Here is a 21,123-nt window from a genome sequence, read left to right as displayed (position 1 = left end):
GTTATTTTAAAATTGAAAATAGTTTATAAAGTTTCAATTCGGCATTTGAATTTGTTTAACTAATAAGAATTTCCGAATGAAACAGTTTATTTTTAACGTTCAAATCTGGAAATTTAAAAATCGTGAACTAATTCCAAACCATCTCGTCAAATCAATTATTATTCACTTTTTAAGTCTTAAAGTATATTTCAATTTAAAAAATAATTAATGTATATTCGCAGTTGATCAACTGAAAATGTTTTTTTTTTTTTTTTAGTAAAGTAAACTAAAGTGAAAGATTTTTGAATTACGCATTCTAAACTGAAGAATACCATAATTAAAAGAGATAACAACTCAATTAATTATTTTAAAAAACTGCTGAAATAAAAGTTACGCTGATGCCAATCCACAATTTTTTTCTCTTACCTCAAACGATTGGATTTGTTTTAACATGTTGAAGCAGCCCCACTACAGACTCTTTGTATGTCTAAACTCTAAACTAAACAGTATAAAATTTTGATTTGAAATAAAAAAATGTATAAACACATGTATTCAGTATTAAGTATTTATTACATACAAGCATTTTTACAATATGAAGTATTTTAGACATGACTGGTATTATTAGTGTCCTCATTTTCTTAAATATGTAGAAACATTCTTCCTTACCTCAAAAACGTCAGTATTACGCATTACTACAGAAAAGGTTTCCTCGGAACGAAATGTGGATGAAAAACGGGGTTCTCGAAGGACTAAGAAAAATAAATAAACTTTATTACAGCAACCTAGGTCGAGGGACAAGACCTAGATATATAGGCTTAGGGAATAATTTCTCTAACGAAACTCATCATTATCATCATCAAGCTGCAACCCGGGAGAAGTGAGTTTTCTTACGACCGTTAAAACGCCATTAACGATCGAAGCCATATGGAAGGATTTCCCCTTTCACGAGTCCACAATTGCATGTCATAATGGAGATCTTTGTGCTACAATTTGCAATACAGTTATATCGCGATTCTTATCGTCAATCAAATGCCGATACATTTTCATTTTTTAAGAATGTGTGCAGAAAAAATGAAATATTACAGAAACGATCTACTGACAAGCAACGAAACGCAAGACAAGCAGATCTTTTCCTCTTTGACGCTCATTAAAAAACCTAAAAACCGATAGTGAGGATAGGAGAACCGTGGCAGCAAATTGCTACAGCACCTAGTTTAATATGATTAGCATACCGAGTGATAATCGAAATTCGTTCTCCATGCGATGATCAAATCTCGGGTTTCTGCAGAATGTCCGAATTTTACTCGATCTCGTCCAGCCTGGAACAGCGGCGGGAAGGTGGTACTAGTAATACACTTATGACCCCCGTCTCAATTCAATATGAGAATTAGGCATTAATAAATCGCATGCACACACAGCAATTTCATCTTAGATGCGGCCTGAGTGCACTGCGATGTTAAAACACGTGATGAATAACTCACATCGTAGAATGCTATTTCATTTTAACATGTATAATAAAAATATATAGCCACCGAGGGAATATGTTAGTAATTCTACCTTTATTTCACACAGAATTTTTTCTAAAGTTGACCTTACAAATACAAATGTGCAGCATCAAGCTATTAAAATTCCACGAAAAATGCTCATCTATCCTGAAGACAATTCCCCGAAGGACTCTCTGCAATCTCTATCATTATTTACCTGAAAAAGTCGGATTTTCTCGAGGAAAATCGAAGCTTTCAGTTTTCTTTTTTAAAGAAAGCGAATTCTCGCGGAAAAAAAACACGTGTTAAAATTCGGCGAATTATTTTCAGGATATGTTTGCTCGAAAAGACGGGTAATGAAAAACACAATCACAATTACAATTAAAATTAAAATCAATATAAAAAAAATGTGTTTCAATGCTGCTCACTGTACAATATCCATGCAACAAAACAATGATCATCACAGTTAAAAAAAAGTAATGTGGTAAATTTACGAAATCGCAATAACAATGAAATCTAGTGGACACCCAGAGTACCAGTGCTTGGTGGTCTCTACATTTCTCGCTCTTTTCTCGAACACTCATCCATTCTCACTTCCTTTCACTCTTATTTTTCTCTCGCTCGTTCAATATAATATGATAAAAACAGTAAAATCGCTTGACTAGTGAGCGCACGCCCCGAAAAGTATGGAAGAAAAGCTGTCGCTGTCGCTATCGTTTCCTCGCATCATTACTCGGACACAATTGCTAGTATTAGTTAGTTCATTCCCCTATAATCAAATGCTATACCGCAATCCTGAATATGCATACAAATTTCTCGATACATGGAATTGAACCCTAGGCCGTGTACACAGGAAGTCTTAATCCAATTGTATAAATACAAAGTATACCTGCTGCTGCTGCTGTTGCTGGATTTCTTTCTGAGAGTGTCAAAAGCAGACAGATTCATCGAATCAAGCAATAATATTCTACGAAACAGAAGAATTTTACATATCTTACACGATCCAAAATCATGAGTCCTTTTACCAATCCGTTTGAAAACGCAGTGCTATGCAGGGAGAATGGAAATTCGTGAAATGAACCTTTTTTCAAGTTCCGTAAAATGAAATACAGACACGTGACTCGAATCAAATGTTATAATGAGGCATTATTCCCTCAAAAGGTCCTCTAGAAAGTTAGTTTCGTACCGGTTAGCTTAATATGATGGGCTAAAGTGTCTATACTTGCCGTTTTATAATATTATTAATTAACATTATATATTATTTTACATTTTTTTCTGATAATGCATCAAGTTTAACGGTTCGGAGCTAAGCAGTACTTCCCAAGGATACCGCCCCGGTTCTTCCTTATTTATTGTTTGGATCCTCGTTTCTGTATCTATAGCGCTTATTATTTACACTCTCGAAATAGACGCTGCTTAAATCGATCCTCTCGGCTGTCCAGGGCAGCTTGATTATTCATTCGGATGCCTCTTCTTCATTCATTAGAGCGATTCACGTTTCTTATGAGAGAAGATCTGAAACATAGAAATTTTTCTTCAAATTATTCATTTACATTTTTGCATTCTTGTCCAACAAAGCTCAAATTATCTTTGTACAATTTCGGGGCTTTCTAATTTTGATTTTCAAAGTTCAACCTTCAGGGTGGCCATTTTATTTACAGAAAAAAATTTTCAGTTTTTTCCAGGTTCGAAAACTTTTTTTACGGTCAGTTAAATTAAAAAATTAAATCTTTAAAGCTAAAAATTTTTCCACCTGAAGCTATAAAAAATGAGCTGCAAATAATTTAAAGAAATTTTGGTCCGAAATACTAAAAATTGAACGACTACATTTTTGTTATAAACTGAACACATCTTGAATTAAAAGTTTAATTATTTTTATTTTAAATAGTTTAAAAATCCTTAAAAAGCTTTACAATTTTGTTTCAAAATCTTCAAACATCTACATGCTGTTTTGCACATTTTACAATTTTAAATTATTTTTGATATTTTTTCAGAACTTCTAAGCATTTAAAATTATTCGTATTCAAATTTTGTTTTTCTTAAGGGAGTAGCGGGTAATCTGGCTCACCCTCATTTAGAGAAATTGATTGATTTACAGCGAGAGGTATTTACTGTAGTATATTTTGTTATGTGTACTGTTTTGTATAATGAAAAAATTTGCTCAATAAAGCTAATCACTCAATTCTTATTATGAAAAGTTATTTTTGGGTGTTTTGTGTGTATTTTCCAGTGTTGGGTAAGTTCCTCTATAAAAAGTAACTTGTTACAGTTAAGTTACTTTACAAAAAAGTAACTCATTACAGTTATAGTTACTAGCAAAAGTAACTTAAGTTACTTTAAAAGTTACTTTTTATACCCCCCCCCCCCTTCACCTAATTTTCCAGTCAGGAAAGATTGAAATAAAATAATTTTTTTAAACTAAAATGAAAAATACGCAATGTGTTCCGATCAGACAAAACTCAACTTCGAAGTTTCGGATTCGCTTGGAGCAATATGTCCAAAATAAAAGTTTGCTTGTTTACAAAGCAGATGAAAACCAGCGGGAAATCGATAATCTTTTGTTTCCAAGACGCGCGCAATTTTTAAAATTCTCATCCTTTGTATAAAAGCAATCAATAGAAAGATATGCAGAAGAAATATAAAGTAACGAAAAAGTAACTTAAAAAAAGTTATCAGTTACCGGGAAAATAGTAACTAAGTTACGTTACAGTTACTTTTCTTGAAAAGTAACGAAGTTACTGAAAAAGTTACAAGTAACTTAACTTTTGATTTACTTGCTCTATATTATTTTACTACAATTTTCAGCATATTTAATTTTTAACGGACCTTTTTATAACATGTGCGCCACATTACCTGCCGCTCCCCTAATCCTGCAAAATATAAATATTTCCTTCAACTCTTACACCTTTACTTTTGTAAATTTTGGAAACCCTTAATGTTCTTTAAAAACTGCATTTTAACATTATTTAAATAAAAAGTGTACGATTAAAAATTAAAATCTAAAAAGAAAAATTTTTAAATGAAAGATTTTTTAATTAAGAGTTGTAAACTTAACGATATGTTTTCTAAAAATTTGTAAAGCTCCCGGTCAAAAAAGCAATTCCCGGTCCAACGACAACACTTTGAATTCCAATTTTTAGCGTTTGTACCCTTCCGCTTGTCACATCCATACGTTTAGACTCAGACTTATAATTTCAATACTTCAAATTTATGGATACGAGTTTTATGAAATGTAAAGCTCTCTAAGATTTAATATTCCATACAACTATCAGAATATATAATAGAACATACAGTATAATACAGATTTCAGAACTGCAAAAATTTCACTGAACAAAAAAAAGTTTTTCTTGATTTAGTTCAAAATAATTTGTTTTATTGAAAAAATCTTTGAATAGTGGACTTCATGAAAATATAAATTAGCATTTATTATTACATTAGCATTTCAGCTTCGATTATATGGAGATTATTATTAATACACTTAAATATTTTTCATGACAAGGTCGAAAAGAAACAAAATCAATATGTTCATGCAAAACCTGCAAATTCTTGTACTTTCTTCTTAAATATTACGATTACAATAAAGTATAATAATTTTCAATAGAGATTCAAAGAAAAATGTTAAAGAATTTAAAAAAAAGTTTTGAACAATTCTAAACAGCAATTACAAATTAACGAATCAGGCTTTTCAAGGTTTGAAAATAGTGACTTATATTTTTTTATAAAGTCCACTAGTAAGTAAAATAAAAAAATACCCTTTGATTTTGAAAAATATCAACAAGATTTTTTGTTACTTTTTTTACAACAAAAAACTTTTTTCATAATTATACAGGTTTAGGACCAGACCCACCATTATTAGAGCTTCTTGTTTATTATCCCAAATTTTCAACTCGATGTGACGCTTCGTATGAAAATAAGTTGAGAAATAAAAAAACGTGGAGGTAAGGTACCAATCTGGTTACATGACCCACTCATTATATCGATGTATTTCATACATATCTAAAACTTTCTTTCAAACAATTTTTCAAGAGAACCAATATTTTTAAAGTAAATTAATAAAAAAATATTTTTCCGTTTAGGTCAAAAGGAAAATAATAGAACTTGAGGGTCTTTCATTTTCTGATATTTGAATATAACACGAAGCCCTAAAAAATTATATCAAATCGTTAAAAAATAATGGACAATTTTTTGTATGTATAGTTTTTTATAGTGAACCATAATAAAAATTACAAAACTTAAAAAACAAGTGTTTCGTTTAATTCAGAAATTCTTGAAAATGAAAAAAAAAAAAATTTTTTTTTTAGATTCACTCGTTTTTACACATTTTGGAAAATGTTGAATATGACCTAAAATTTCTTCAACTCGAATTGAAGAAACATATTGTCATTTTGCTTTTTTGGAATAACACTTTTTTCATGTTATAGGAATTTTAACAATTTTTTTTGTTGCGATTTCCAAAAAACTATATGATTTAACTCAACAAAAAAATATAGATTTTCTTCACATTTTCAAAAAATTCCAAAATATACACAAAAAAACTTTTCATAAAGAATGAACATGATTTTCCAAAGATTTCACAAAGATTTGAATCATCTTTACAAATATAATCAAGTTTTTCAAATATTTCGCGAAGACTTTACAAAGATTTAAAAGATTTCACAAATGCTTCAAAAATATTCCAAAGATTTCACAAAGATTTGATTGATTTCCCAAAAATTTCAAATACTTCGCAAAGATTTCAAATATTTCCTAAAAATTACGGATAGTTTAAAAATGTTTCATGACGATTTCAATGATATCCCAAATATTTCAACAATTTAAAAAATATAACAAATATTTCAAAAATAATCTACATATTTAATAAAGATTTAAATGATTTCCCAAAGATGTAAAAAAGATTTTAAATATTTCGTAAAGATCTCGGATAGATTTAAAAGACTTCACAAATATTTCAATGAGTTTCCAAAGATTTCAATCATTTCAAAAACATTTTTAATATTTCGCAAAGATTTTCCAAAGATATCACAAACATTTTAAAGATTTTGCAAAGATTTCGGATATATTTAAAGGATTTCAGAAACATTTAATTGATTTTACAATTATTTCAATCATTTCCGAAACATTGTCAAATATTAAGAAAATATTTGAAATATTTCGAAAAAATTTCGGATAGATTTAAAACATTTCATAGATTTCAATTATTTCTCAAAGATTTCAACAATTTCACGAACATTTCAAATATTTGAAAAAGATTACAGTGATTTTGCAAATATTTCAAAGTTTTTACGAACATTTGAAAAATTTTACAAACATTTCTAAGATTTTACAAAGAGTACAAATATTTGGCAAATATTTAAGATAGATTAAGGGTAGATTCTGGTCATGATAGAAAACTTTAAACTCGATTTTCACGAAACTACATTTTTCGCCACCTTCGTCAAATTTATTTGGAAACTAATGAATCGATTGACTTGAAATTTGGACAGCTCATTCTTCAAGTGTGTCTATATCGTGTGAACTACGATCATGAACAAATATTTTTATTTAACAAAGTGATGAACAATTTAACTTACAAAAATTAGGTCAAAAAATTCAAAAGTACGCCATTTTTTTCAACCAAAAATTCTGACTGTATTTCACATGATAGCCAAAACTATACAGATTATAAATCTTTTTTATTTTTTGATTTCGGGTCAACCGTTCCCGAAATATTTGAGCAAAAGCTGGAAAGGAGGACATTTTTGAGGCCGCCATTTTGTAAACAAAAACAATAAAAAACAAAGAAAAAAAATTTTTTTTTATTAGTTCAACCTCTATACTTTACACTGTAAAAAATTTGGAAGAAACACATTATTTTTACTATTAAATAAAATTCTTTGAAAAATAAAAAAATAAAGTTACGGATGACCAGAATCTCCCTTCAAGAAGATTTCACAAAGATTTTAGATAGATTTTTGGAAAAATGTAAACGATCTGATGAATATAATCATTCGATTTCAGAGGGGGGGGGGGATTAACACTTTTCCCTTCCCTGATCATTTCTGAGGGAGGCATTGCCCCTTGTGCCCCCTAGGGCTTCGCTGCCTCGAACTCAAATCAAATTGATTGGATATAGAAAATAGGTATTAGAGAACACAGAGAGATAAGAGAACAAGTAAAAAAAACTATAAAATTGAGAGATTACGTAACTTCTCAACATGAAATGTGAAAAAAGATAATAAATTATTCAAGATTGTTTATTTGAAAGGTTGTGTTACATACCTGGTACTTGGTTATCTTGTTGTTTGTTATTGAAAACATCCTGGAACGGATTAGTGTTGGCGTTAGCAGCAGCAGGCACAAAGGAGTTGGGCATAGGAGTAAACTCGATGGCTGATGGATTAAGATTCGAGTTGAGCGTGTCTTCATTTTCTAGATTAGGCGTCAGCTCGAGTATAGGTCCAGTACCACTATTACTCAAAGTGTCAAACTCCGACAGGTCTAACAGGTTGTTGGTCACGTTGTTTTGCTTGCTATAAAATCAGCCATTAAACATATACAAAACACTAAAATAATGACAAAACACTAGGCACTACGGTGTATGTTCTGAGTTTGTGTTGTAATTCAACTATGCAACTGACGGCCAATTACCTAATAACAAATTTACTGATATTTTTCATCCAATTAAAACCAATTGACGACTCATTTTATATAAGCAGGATGTCTACTCAAAACCTGGAAAGAAATTCCCTGACAATTCCGGTTTTTTTCCAGGTATCTACATTTTTTCCAGGTATAAGTTTTCATAGTAGGGAGCAATATTAATATTTCGCATATTTTTAAACAATCGACACGGAATATGTATCAAGTTTCGCGAGTTTATTATAAATAATGTTTTTTTTTAGTTTCTAGGATTCAATTAATATGTTTAATTTAAAAAGCGTCGAAAATTTTTTAACTAGCTGTTCTTAAATATATTAGCACAATCGATTAATTAATAATTGAACAATACTACAAACCTAATTAAACATTTCATTAATTTGTTTCTAAAGTCCATTATTTTAACAATAATTTAAACAAATTTTTATTTTCAACTTCAAAATATTAAGTTTTTAACAAGATAAATGAATTATTAACTGAATAGTTAAATTTTCAACCAAATAGTTGCATTTTCATCTCAGAAAGATTAGTTTTCAAACAAATAAATAACAGTTGATTTTTCATTTAAAAAAATTAATTTTCTATCAAACAAAAACATAATTTTCAACCATTGATAGAAATGAATCTTCAACTGGAATATACAAAGTTAAAAAAAATAGAAAAAGGGTTTGACTGCCAAAAAAATAGTTTTGTTAAAAAAAAATTAATCTGCAAACCACAAGATTAATTTTCTACCAAAAAAATGATTTTTTAACAAGATACATGAGTTTTTCAGTGAAATAGTTAAATTGTTAATGAAGAAAAACAAATTTCCAAACATATAGTTGAATTTCTAGCCAAAAAGATAAATTCTAAAGTAAAACAATAAATCTTTAACTGGAATAGCTGAATTTTCAATCGAAAAACGAATTTTCAGCAAGAAAAAAATTAATTTTGAACCAACAAATTGAACTTCTAACAAAAAGACAAATTTTTAACAAAATAAATCAAAGTAAAAAAGATAAATTGTCAACCAAAAATGCAATAGTTAAATTTGCATCTAAAAAGAACAATTTTCGACGAAAAAAACTAATCTTTAAAAAAATAATTACATTTTCAAACAAAGTAATGAATTTTCAACTGAAATTATGAATTTTGAACTGGAATAGTTAAATTTTTAACCAAAAAGATTAATTTTCGATGAAAAAAAAAGACAGTTAAAAATTAATTTTTATCCGAAGAATAGCATATTTTCAACAAAATAGTTAAAGTTTCAACTAAGAAGGATTTTTCAGTCAAGAGACATAAAAAATTTCAAACAAATTTTTGAATTTTCAAGTAAAACGATCAATTCGTAACCAATAATATTAACTTTCTTGAATAAAGAACGGATGTTCTACAAAATACATAAATTTTGAATCAGATACTCGAACTTTCAACTAAGAACGATAAATTTTCATCTAGAAATAAAATAGTTAAATTTTTTTATTAAAAACCTTATTTTCAAAGAAAAAAAACCACGAATTTTCAACAAAAAAAGTTCAATAAAGTTATATAAAGTTACTTTTACAAATAAAGAATAATTGTTAATCAATTTTATATTGCAGGTTTTCCAGGTAGGGTAGACACTCTGATAACTTGAAAATCTATTTGAAAAGGTAAGTTTTTAAAACTTCAAAGACAAAATAAATATAACTTCTGAAAATATCTGTAAACTTTTTAAGCGCTAAAGTATCTTGCAACGTGTGTAACATCTATACAGGGTGTTCTTGTAACTATTGTAGACAACTAATAACATTTCGAGATATTGCGGTCGTTCCAGTGGAACACCCGGTATATGGAACAAGTCTAAATTATTGTCAGATTTCGATTTCGGCTAGCTTATTATTTAGAAATGGTTCTAAAAGACAACTTAATTCTTTTTAATAAATGTACGCTCCTTCATTTGATCATTTCAACAAAAGCTAGAAAGCAAAGCAATACATTTCTCACGTCTTGTCGAATAAAACTATTCTATTATTAATGAAACTAAATATCTGCACTAAGAAGCATGTAAACCGGTTTAATTTCTTTCCAAGTTTTTAACGAGTTACACATTTTTAAATAAAGAACTTTCAGGTTTCCACTTTCCTACATTTTCCAAATAGTGTGAGGAGTAAAATTCATGCCTGAAATTTGTAACATATTGAGAAAGACATACTATAATATCAAAGATTACGAATATGAAAATCGCCGTACATAGCAAAAGTAGACAGTGAGTTGATTGACACATAGTCTAATGATTGGCGACATTTAACTAAAAGGACTTGAAGCAAAGGGTGCAAACAAAAGGCGAAAGACATCTCTTTAACATGAAATAAAACACAAAACACAGCATGCACCTACTTGTGAGCAGAAATAAGCTTCACGTAAAACGAAATAAATTGTGCTTTTTATATTTACGCAGATATTCACCGAACTAAATTAAGTATTTCCAGCTTGAAGAAGTTGCACATGAGCGAACACTTCCTTATCAACGAAACTAAGACTAGCTTCAAATTAAATCCAGGCCTGAGATTGTATACAGGCCATGGAGACCCGGCTTCTCCACTTATTTTTCAGAGGAAGAACGCATTACATTTATTTTTGTAATTTTTTAATAGTTTAACAGCTTTCCAGAATTTGAAAACTATTCAAGGGGTTTGTAACTCACTGTTATGGTCGTTAAATCATTTCGAAAAAATATTACAGGAAATTTAGTAAGACCTATAATATTTTTCCTATAATGAATTTCTTATTTCTTTTGTAATTCTATAAAAGTCATTATGAAACATCATTAAAAGAAACTCGGAAAATAAATAAATAATGTTAAAATATTGAAAAAAGTGATGCAAAAAATCGAGAAAATACAAAAGAATGATTTAGTTATTTACTGAACGTATGGGTTTTCAATTTTTTTAGGGCTTTCTACAGATTTCAAATATTTCAAGGCTATGAAGAACCTCACAAAATTTCAGAGGATTTTAAAGATTTTAATCCAAGAAGATGTCCACGTGTTGACAAGGTTCAGATTCCAATGGGAACAATTTCTGGTGATTGTCCAAATTTGGTCGTTAGATTCTTGATTTTATTTTCAGGAATTCTTTTCATTAAATTATTTAGAACGATTTTGTAAAATTTTAAAAGATTTTTACACTATTTTATCAAATTCAACAACATTCAAATGATTTCAAAAATTTTTCTAGAAGTTTAGAAAATAAATGAAATTTTAAGAGATTTCAAGGTATTTCAATGACTTTAACAAAATTTAAAGTATTTTATTGAATTTCTGAAGATTTAAAAATTTTTTTAGGGCTTGCAACTATTTTTTTAAGAAACAACGAATGATTCCCACTTATTTTAATGAATTTTTGCGATTATACAATTACATATTTGAAAAGGTTCCAAAAAATGCCAGAGATTTCGAAATTTCAAGGTATGTAAAAGAATTTTGTAGAAATTTCAAATATTTCAAGGGATTTCAAATAATTTTTTAGGATATCCAAATAATTTAAGCTCTAAATTAAGGAATTTCTAGAGAACTTTGCATAATAATTTAAAGAAAATAAAATTTAAAGAAATTCCTAACGATTCCAAAGATTTCACAGGATTTTGAGGTATTTCAACAAATTTCACAAGATTTAAAGGAAATTATTTAAATTTCTATGAATTTCAATGATTTGTAGAGATTCCAACGGTCTTTTTTTCAACAAAATACATGAGTTTGAATTTTCATCAAAAGACGAATTTTCAGCAACAAAAAAATCAATTTTGCACCAAAAGAGTGAACTCCTACAAAAAAAAAACAAATTTAAAAAAAAATATACATCAAACTAAAAAAGATAAATGGGCAAAAAAATCAATAATTCAATTTTCAGCTAAAAAGAACAATATTCAACGAAAACAAACTTATCTTTGAAAAAATAATTATATTTTTAAACAAAGTAATGAATTTTCAACTAAAATAATAAAACTTGAACAGGAATAGTTAAATTTTGAACCAAAAAGATCATTTTCATTGAAAAAAGACGAATTTTCGACTAAAAAAGAAAAAAAATTTCAACCAAACATTGAATACTAATATTTTCAGTTAAAAATTAAATTTTATCCAAAGAATAACATATTTTCAACAAAATTATTTTAAGGAACTCCAAAGATTTTAAGGGATTTTAAGGGAATATTACAGGTCACCCAATTGTTTCAAAAGATTTATAGGATTTTCAAAGATTTTCAAATCATTTCAAGAGATTTCGAAAATTTTAAGAGACATTAAAGAGTTTGCAGGGTTTCTGAAGATTTTAAGGGATTTGAAAGAATCTCACAATATTTAAAGATATTTTATAGTACCTTTACTCTTTTAAAGTGTCTATGGAATTTTTAAGAGTTTCAGCTGTTTTAACAGATTTCCAAGAATTTCAAGAAATGTTAAAAATTTCAAGGAATTTCATAGAATTTGATAGGGTCTCTGAAGATTTCAGGGGATTTGAAAGAATTCCACAAGATTTAAGGTTTTGATAAGACCTTACAAGTATTTAAAGGTTTTTAGGGGATTTAAAAAATTTGGAAGGATTTCTAGAGAACTTCAGAGAATAAAATATTCGATTTTCAAGGGATTCTTAACAACTTCTAACTATTTCAAGAATTTTAAGCAATTCAAAAGGGGTTAAAAGATTTCAAAGGAATTCACAAATTTATCCTGAAATCGCAATTTTTGTGCACTTTCATATGAGATTACGAGTAGTATAAAATACATGGTCCCTGTGTCGTTCTTTTACTTTTTACATTAATGGCCTTAATATTTTTGTATTGTATTATTTCCTATAAACGTGAAAAAATTCTAGGAAATTAGGTACAGGGGAATAATTTTAAAAAAATAACGGTTTATAAATACTATTTTAAAATATCCCCCCCCCCCTCACACACACAGCACCAGTTAATATTTCAGGACCCACCCTCTTATTTTTTGACTATCTCAGGCCTGATTAACTCAAGAATGTTGCATCCAACTGATGAATCATTTGTGATTTCAAAATTATATACGTTTCTTGTTTGTAAATTACAAAATTAAAAACTTGAGCTCAGGAGCTGTTGAAGTCTGAAGATTGGTCCAAGGAAAAAAAGCAAAAAGAGTCCAGTAAAGATTTCTTTACTGATCAATTCACCAGGTATACTTTCTAAAGAGGAATCTAAAAATTAGAGTTTAAATGATAAAAGTAAAATATCTTCACTGATCCCTTTACATGAAATTATGAACAATCATTTAGATTAATTAGGTTTATACTATTCTTTGTTATTTTTACATTATGTACACTGATTTATTGTTATAATAGTCGATACTAGATTTCTCGATATCAGAAACGAACAGACAGTTCGTTTTTTCCGATACTCGATTTGTAATTTCTATCTAGGGATGTATGTACTATCACCTAAGACGTAATTACATATTGGTTATGAAATATACATTATTATAGTAGGTAATATAATATACAATCGCATTAGTTACGAAGTATTGCTGTTAATAACGATACGGTCCAACGTGCATTATCATTACAGTCTAAGAGCAAGCGACACTGGACCTTGCGTCGTCGCAAATATTGATAAAAAAGTTGGGAATGATAGTTTGCATGTAGGGTAATAACGAACCGCCATCTTGGCCAAGCAAATTCTGAACCCACGTACCTTAATTAATTATTGAAAAATTCATTTTCCCTCCGAATTAGCATGACTCAAACAGTTGCCATTTTTTCTATTGGACGTTCTCGGTGATCGTTAATAACAGAGAAATTGTTGAAATTGCCTAACTTTCATAGAGTAACAATTAGTTAAAGATGTTCCAATATTATATAATAATTAAGACAATTTTTTAAAAACAAATTATTTGTTTAAAAAAAGTTTTCTATGATTTTCTATAACTTTAGGCTTTTAAGTTTTTTTGGAAGAAATTTGGATAAAAGCAATATAATGTTGAAGAAATTTCATCTTGAGATCATTATTGTTAATATTATAAACAAATGCATTATTCAGGCATTTGTTGACAGAACAATTCGTTTTCTTTTAATATCAACTTTTTAAATTATCCCTTTTTTCCGATGTTAGTCTTTTTAATTGGGATCTTCATAATAAACTCAGCAACTTTAATGATTAGTTGATAAATTTTATGATTTTTGAAAACAATTGCATTATTTGGGCATCTGTGAACGAACAAATTGGTTTTTTCGGATATTAATCTTTTTAACTGGGAACTTAATGATAATTTCATTAATACTCATACTTAGTTGATCAACTCTATGATGTTCTAAACAAATTCAACAAACATCTGCATTATTATTATTTACGAAAAACTTTTTTTTAAATCTCAGCCCTTTTAGTTTAAGTTTCTTATTACTTTAATTATTATCAAAAAGGCTGAAAAGTGGCAGAAAACAGCCATTCTACTCGATCCTGAAGCTGCAGCCTTATTAACACATTAAGTCCCAAAACAAAGAATTTTATGCTTTACGTTTGAGCTTGAATAATTTTATAAAAAAGGCAATGAATTCATTGTAAAATAATTTTTTCTACTATTTTCGTGTATGCTCTAAACGATTACGTTTTCTTGATGTTGTGCTTGTGCATTTCGAGCCAGAATTACTTTCCAGAACTGTCGGAATCATAACTTCTCTTCATTATGATTTGACGCTTGAGAGACTGATTTGAGTAGTGAATAGTTATTGGACATACTAGAAGTGATAAGTTACCATAAATGACTGATATATAACCGATAAATTACCGAAAGTTTTGGAAACTTTTAGATATTTGAAATTATCGGTAATTTGCCCATTTTTCGTAAATTTCTGAAAATTTGGAAATTAAGAAGTTTTCAACAATTTTAGGAAATTTAGCAAATTATCCATCAATTTTCAGAAATTTTTGAATTTCTTCCAAAAAGCTTCGGGTACATTAAATTTCTATAAATTTTCGGTAATTTACAAATTTACCAAAAATATCCGGAATTTGTAGGTAATGTTTGTAATTTTATCATAAACTTCCAAAAATTAGCATAATTTTTCAAAAAATTAGTTTTTATTGTTTCTCAAATCGAAAATTTCCCTCATTTGTTAGAAAAAATATCGTGTGCTACTGGAGCTACAATTAGGCAGTTGAAACTCTTGTGAAGTTTACAGTACTTTCTATCGGTTCATCTTCGGGTCGTTTCCGGCTCGTTTTCGGCTCTTTTACAGTTCGCCTTCGGCTCCCCTCCAAATCGCCTACGAATCGCCTACAACTCCCCTTCGACTCGTCTCTGTCGCATACAGCTAACTTCACACTCGTGTGGAACTGCCTACTTTCCGCACTTGTAGTACAATATACTATTTTTTAAGCAATTTTTTTGTTAATCAAAAAATTATTATGCTCAACGTCAGTGTTACACAGCAGAGTCATGTAAAATTATATATCAGTAAACATTAACTTTTAATTTTATAAAAATAATATCAGTTAATTATTAATTGAAAATCAATATTTTACGTTTTTTTAAACCAAATTTCTGCAATATAACCAATAAAAACGTAAAATTATGGAAGATCACAGAAAACATTATTTCAAAAAATAATTTGTTCATAAAATTTGTGTTTGTTTGTTATATAGAAAATATCGCCAATTGCAAGCTTTTTTTTAATTCCGCGATCATGCCAAATTTCAGGGAAAATTATATTTTCAATAATTAATTAAGATAGGGGGTTTCAGGATTTGCTTTGTCAGCATGGCGGTTCGTTATTACCCTACATGCAAACTATCATCCCTAATTTTTTGTCATAAATATTCGCGATGACGCAAGGTCCAGTGTCGTTGGCTCTCCTGCTATAAGTAGTATAGCGTTAGTTAATCACAAATGTCATCGTCAACTGCTCTGGCTACTTTTGCAATGTACAGTATTCGACTTTCGACGATTGAGACCCTCCGTTCTTCTATTCGTTTGACTTCGCTAGTTAAATAAATTTATGATAGGCAGTTGCTTCTCGATGAGGCGCAATAAAATCTTTAACTAACTGTGCAGTGTTCTCACGCATACATGTTTGCTTTTTTATTATCGTGTCAGTGTGAATATGTGTTATTGATTAATAAGATTCACACTTCATTTTGTTTCAGTAACTGATGTAACAAACTCTTTATTTTATCAACTGAATATATTAAGATGGGAAAATTAAAATATATAAGCCAAGACAATTTAAAATCAATTTCAAGAAAGTGTACGTAATAATTTCTGTCGAAAACGTGTAAAATGAGACTAGACTGAATCACACCCTTTTTAAAAAACTAAAAAGTAGGGCACATGGCGTCTAAATCGTTCAAAAGTTTACAAAATAGCCACTTATGTAATTTTGTATGTAATTTGTCTTTATTATATTTTAATGAAATTTCAAAGAGTTTATTCACAAGAATTGAGGGATTGCAAAGGATTTTAAAGATTTCAAAGGATTTTTTTAATATTTCAAGATATTTCCAAAAATTTGAAAGAATTTGAAAGTTTTTAGGATATTTTACAAGATTCTAAGGCAATATAATAATAAAGATCTTAAGAGATTTACAAGATTTTACTGTATTTTAAAGCATCCGAGGAATTTTTAAGAGCTTTAAAAATGCAAGGGATTTCAAAAGATTTCAAAGATTTAAGAAAGTTCAAGAGTTTAACCAATTTAAAAGTTTTTCAAGGAATATCATCAGCTTTTACATAACTTCACGGATTTAAAGAGAATTTATAATATTTTAATGAGATGTCAAAAAATTCATTCACAAGAATTAGAATATTCCAAGCATTTCAAAGATTTCAAGAGATTTAAAATAGTTCAAGGTATTTACAAACATTTTTGAAGAATTTTAAATATTTTAGGGTATTTTAAAGTAATCCAAGAAATTTCAATAGATTTCAAGAAATGACAAAGGATTTTTAAAGATTTTAGAACATTAAAAATTTTTTTAAATTGCAAGCGATTTCAAAGGATTGCAAATAATTTAGGGTATATAAAAGGATTGAGAGGGTTGTAATCCACGGGTTTTAACGGATTTTATAATATTTCAATGCAATTTCAAAGAATTTATTTATAAAAATTAAGAGATATGAAAAGATTTTTACGTATTTCAAGATAGTTTAAAAGATTTTCAAGAATTTTACTTTACAAAATATCCGGAGAAATTTCAGTAAAAAGATTTTTAAAATAACTAGTCTACCCACAATATTATTCAACATCTTTTAAGTTTATCGGGCTTGCACTATTTAGAAAATATACAACCTTTTATTTTATGATCTACTTTTCTACATTTAACGACAGATTAAAAATCGTCCTTTAAAATATTTAGGTTAAAATGATTACTTTTAGCCTGTCGAAAACTCGTATGATGTCTTGAGAAGTAAATAAATAAATTGTGTTTAATATTAAGAGACAGCTAAAAATATTCGGAAAAATTACGTAAAATATACGTGAGGGGGGGGGGGGGTCAAAACACTTTCTTAAGACTTGTTACATGGGGGACAGGAAGGGTAAAAAATGGATTAAAAAATAAGTTAAAATGTTATGCTGAAATCGAAACAGAATAATTATATACTTCTGTTTCTGTTAATTGTTTTTCTCATTTTAAAAAAATAATAAATAAAGCACGGGATTCTAAATTTTATCTTTCAAAAATTTAAATATTCATTTAATATTCAACTTTGGCGATTATTGTTTTGATGTAAAGTTAGGAATACAAAAATCAAGTGCTTACGTTAATATGAACAGATATAATTTTAACACAAGTTCTTTTGATATAACTTTATGTCAGTTGGTTTCCAAAAATTTATTCTTCAACCATTACAATTATTAATAAAAATAGTGATAGTGACGTCAATACAAAGTTAAAATTATATTACGCCATGTTTTTTATCTGCATTTTTATAATTAAAAAAATAACAGTTTTCAAAAATATGTTTAACCTTTAAAGTAACCATCGGTATATAACTCAAAAATCGACAATTTGGAAATAGCTAATTTAATTCCGGGTATGCAATATAATAATGTAAACTATCATTGTGTTCAACATTAAATATATAATTTTAATTATAAATAGTTCATTTATAATTATTTCGTCGATTATTATTGTGAGAAAAAATGAGTATTTTTGCATCTCATGTTACCTCATTTTCTCAGTTAGAAATCTGAGGGACATGGCATTCGGTAATTTTTTTGACGCCGAGCCGTTTAAACGTTTGTCAACATGGCCGATTGGCATTTGTTAAACTTTTGAACTATTTAGACATGCTTTATTGATAATCTTGCTAAGAAAAACATTGGCTACTTTATAAAAATATCTCAGATTTGTTTATATTTTAGAATTGCTCAGTTGAAATAACACCGAAAAACAAATTACAGCTAAAAAATCACAACGGTAATCGAAAACAACAAACTACTCGATCGCAAAAATACACAGCATGTGCTGACTAAATATGCAATCGAGTGACTCGTAACATACATTAAACCTCGACAAGAGTTTGCACATTAGATCTTCTAGATCCTAGCTAACAATAATAGAATTCGTACCTTACATTCATTCAAATAATCAGTTCCCGTGGCAAGTTTCAGTCATAAGTCATCTGCCCTACAGAGCAAACCTGCGACGTTACACCGAACATTTCAAATGCGAACTCAACCCTACATGTCGCTTTACTATTCTATCTCTTTCCGGTATTTCGAGTTCCTAGTTGGTGAAAATTATTTCTTTGATTTTTCACTCGTATCATATCAAGCGTAAATTTGGTAATAGTATCCAGGCCATATAAATATGTGTCCAAGTACAATCTATTTGAATTTGTCTGTATGCACGCGAAATAATTCCCCATACCCTGGCTATTTGTACTTTGCATACTCACACAGTGGCATTGTCCAGGACAATCGTTTGACTGTTGATGCCATTTCCGTGGTTCGTGTGGTGACCGTTGAGTTCTCCTCCATTATCCTGATTATTATCCAGAATGGTTTTGCTCTCGTTAATGCCATTGGTGTGCATCCCATTGCGAACGATGTCCGAAGAATTGTTCTCAGTACGAAGGGCATTCTGCTCGACAGTGATAAATTGTTGAGTCGCCTCGGAAATGAAACTGGCGGTCATCACGTCTTCAACTTTGTCGCCAGGCATTGGCTTGTTCTCGTCACTTGGACTATCTTCCTTTGATTTGTCGCCATCACCACCTTCTCCCTGCACAAGTAAATTTCCCATTTATTTTTTTTACCAACTATATACACATCATGTATGAAGATAATCATAAAAAAAGATAAGCCGTGGCTGCATCCGACTTTATTAGAAGTACTCGCATTTTCCTGGATTTTCTATCATCCCGAGCTGAGTCGGTTTTCCGACTGTTGCCAATTTCGGGCAATTATCGACCGCTTCCCGTACCTCGTTGACAACTATTTATTTAATTTATAGAATTCCTGAAAATAAAACCAAGAATCCAACGACCAAATTTGGACAACCGCCATAACATGCTCCTATTGTAATTTGAAAAGAGATCTTTTCTTCCTGAAAAAGAATTTTTTTTTTAATAAAAAAAAGGAAAGAAAATTATTGGTTGTTTTGGCACTGGTCCTTCTACTCAATTTTTTCTTACTTTGATAATGGTGCTGTATGAGTAGCGAAACTTTGGTGAATATTATTAATTAATAAAAATAAAAAAGACAAAAGAAATTAAAAAAAGAGAAGGAAGGGGATTTAGTAGGTTGCCTTCACATTGTCCTTTCTCTTTTTTATTTTTGTCAAAACAAAATTATATTCTTTTTTAGGAAGCAAATATCTTTTTTGAAATTACAATATGAGCATTTTATGATTGTTCAAATTTGGTCGTTGGATTCTTGATTTTATTTTCAGGAATTCTATACATTATCTTCATTATTAAACGTTGAACAGCCTAATTGAATTTTACGTGGCAGTTAATCTCGGTAGTAACTTTTAATTAAAAAAATAATAATTTTTGAGCAAATACTGTTTTTTTAAAACTAAATTATTGAACTTTCAAGCGAAAATGACTAATTTTCTATACAAAACCAAAAAAGACGAGTTTCCAACAAAATACAAGAACTTAAAACCAAAAGTTGAATTGTCAACTAAACTAGGTTAATTTTCAACAGCAAAAATAAAAAAAACTAATTTTTAACAAAACAGTTCAATTTTAACAATAAGTTTATTTTTTACGTAAAGAAGAACAAATTTTGACCAAAAATGGAATAGGTAAATTTTCAATTACCACAGGAATTTTTCAACAATAAAAAAAGGAATTTTCAACAAAACAGTTCAATTTCCAACCAGAGATGAATTTTCACTAGAATTTTGAGTCGTCAAACAAAAAATGTATTTTTAAGAAAGTAGCTTAACTTTAAAACCTAGTTGTTTATTTTTTAACCAAAAAGAATTTTTAAAGGAAAAGATTAAATTTCTAAAAAAAAAGGAATTTTTTAAACAAAATTCAAGAATTCTCAACCAAACAGTTAAATTTTCAACTAAAAAAGATGATTTTTCAACAAAAAGATTAAATTACTATCAAAAAAGCGAATTTTCAATAAAGCTCAAGATTTTTCAAACAAACAGTTGAATTTTTAAGAAAGGACCATTTATTCTTTATTTTTAAGAAAATTCAAGTTTAATCAAGCAATAAGTTGAAGTTTCAATTTAAAAAAAAATGAATTTTCAAAGAAAAATATTAATTTAACATAAAAAAAACGAATTTTTGATAAAACTTGAGAATGCTAAACCAAAAAGTTGAAGTTTTAATTAAAAGAATTTTTTAACAAAACGATCAATTTACTACCAAAAAAGATAAATTTTTGATCGAATTCATTTGTACTTAACCAAAAAGTTGAAATTTCAACTAAGAAACATTAATTTTTTAAACAAACAGATTAATTTACTACCACAAAAGACGTATTTTAAATCAAATTCAAGAATTCTCAACCAAAAAGTTGAAGTTGTAACTAAAACAATATGAATTTTTAAGGGCATGTGATACTTTTTTGAGAGACTC

The 21,123-nt window shown here is 28.7% G+C and overlaps 1 protein-coding gene across 16 annotated transcripts in view; it reads right to left on the bottom strand.

Annotated features, from left to right (window-relative positions):
- Nucleotides 1-533: 533 nt before the first annotated feature.
- Nucleotides 534-21,123, bottom strand: part of LOC117170478 (MAP7 domain-containing protein 2) — a 319,741-nt gene continuing 299,151 nt past the window's right edge. For 15 of the 16 annotated variants that reach the window (XM_033357188.1, XM_033357193.1, XM_033357183.1 and 12 more), the window contains 3 exons: nt 18,979-19,304; nt 7,722-7,972; nt 1,520-2,978 (listed from right to left, as the gene is read on the bottom strand). In XM_033357188.1, coding sequence (XP_033213079.1) covers nt 2,965-2,978; nt 7,722-7,972; nt 18,979-19,304 — 591 coding nt within the window. In that variant the 3' untranslated portion in view covers nt 1,520-2,964. Of the gene's footprint in view, nt 2,979-7,721; nt 7,973-18,978; nt 19,305-21,123 lie in introns of all 16 variants that reach the window. The other variant, XM_033357184.1, reaches the window with a different exon arrangement.

The sequence above is a fragment of the Belonocnema kinseyi genome, chromosome 4, assembly GCF_010883055.1.
Source record: "Belonocnema kinseyi isolate 2016_QV_RU_SX_M_011 chromosome 4, B_treatae_v1, whole genome shotgun sequence".
Lineage (NCBI taxonomy): Eukaryota > Metazoa > Arthropoda > Insecta > Hymenoptera > Cynipidae > Belonocnema > Belonocnema kinseyi.
The sequence above is the reverse complement of the archived record's forward strand: the minus strand, read 5'-3'. Positions and strand labels throughout refer to the sequence as shown.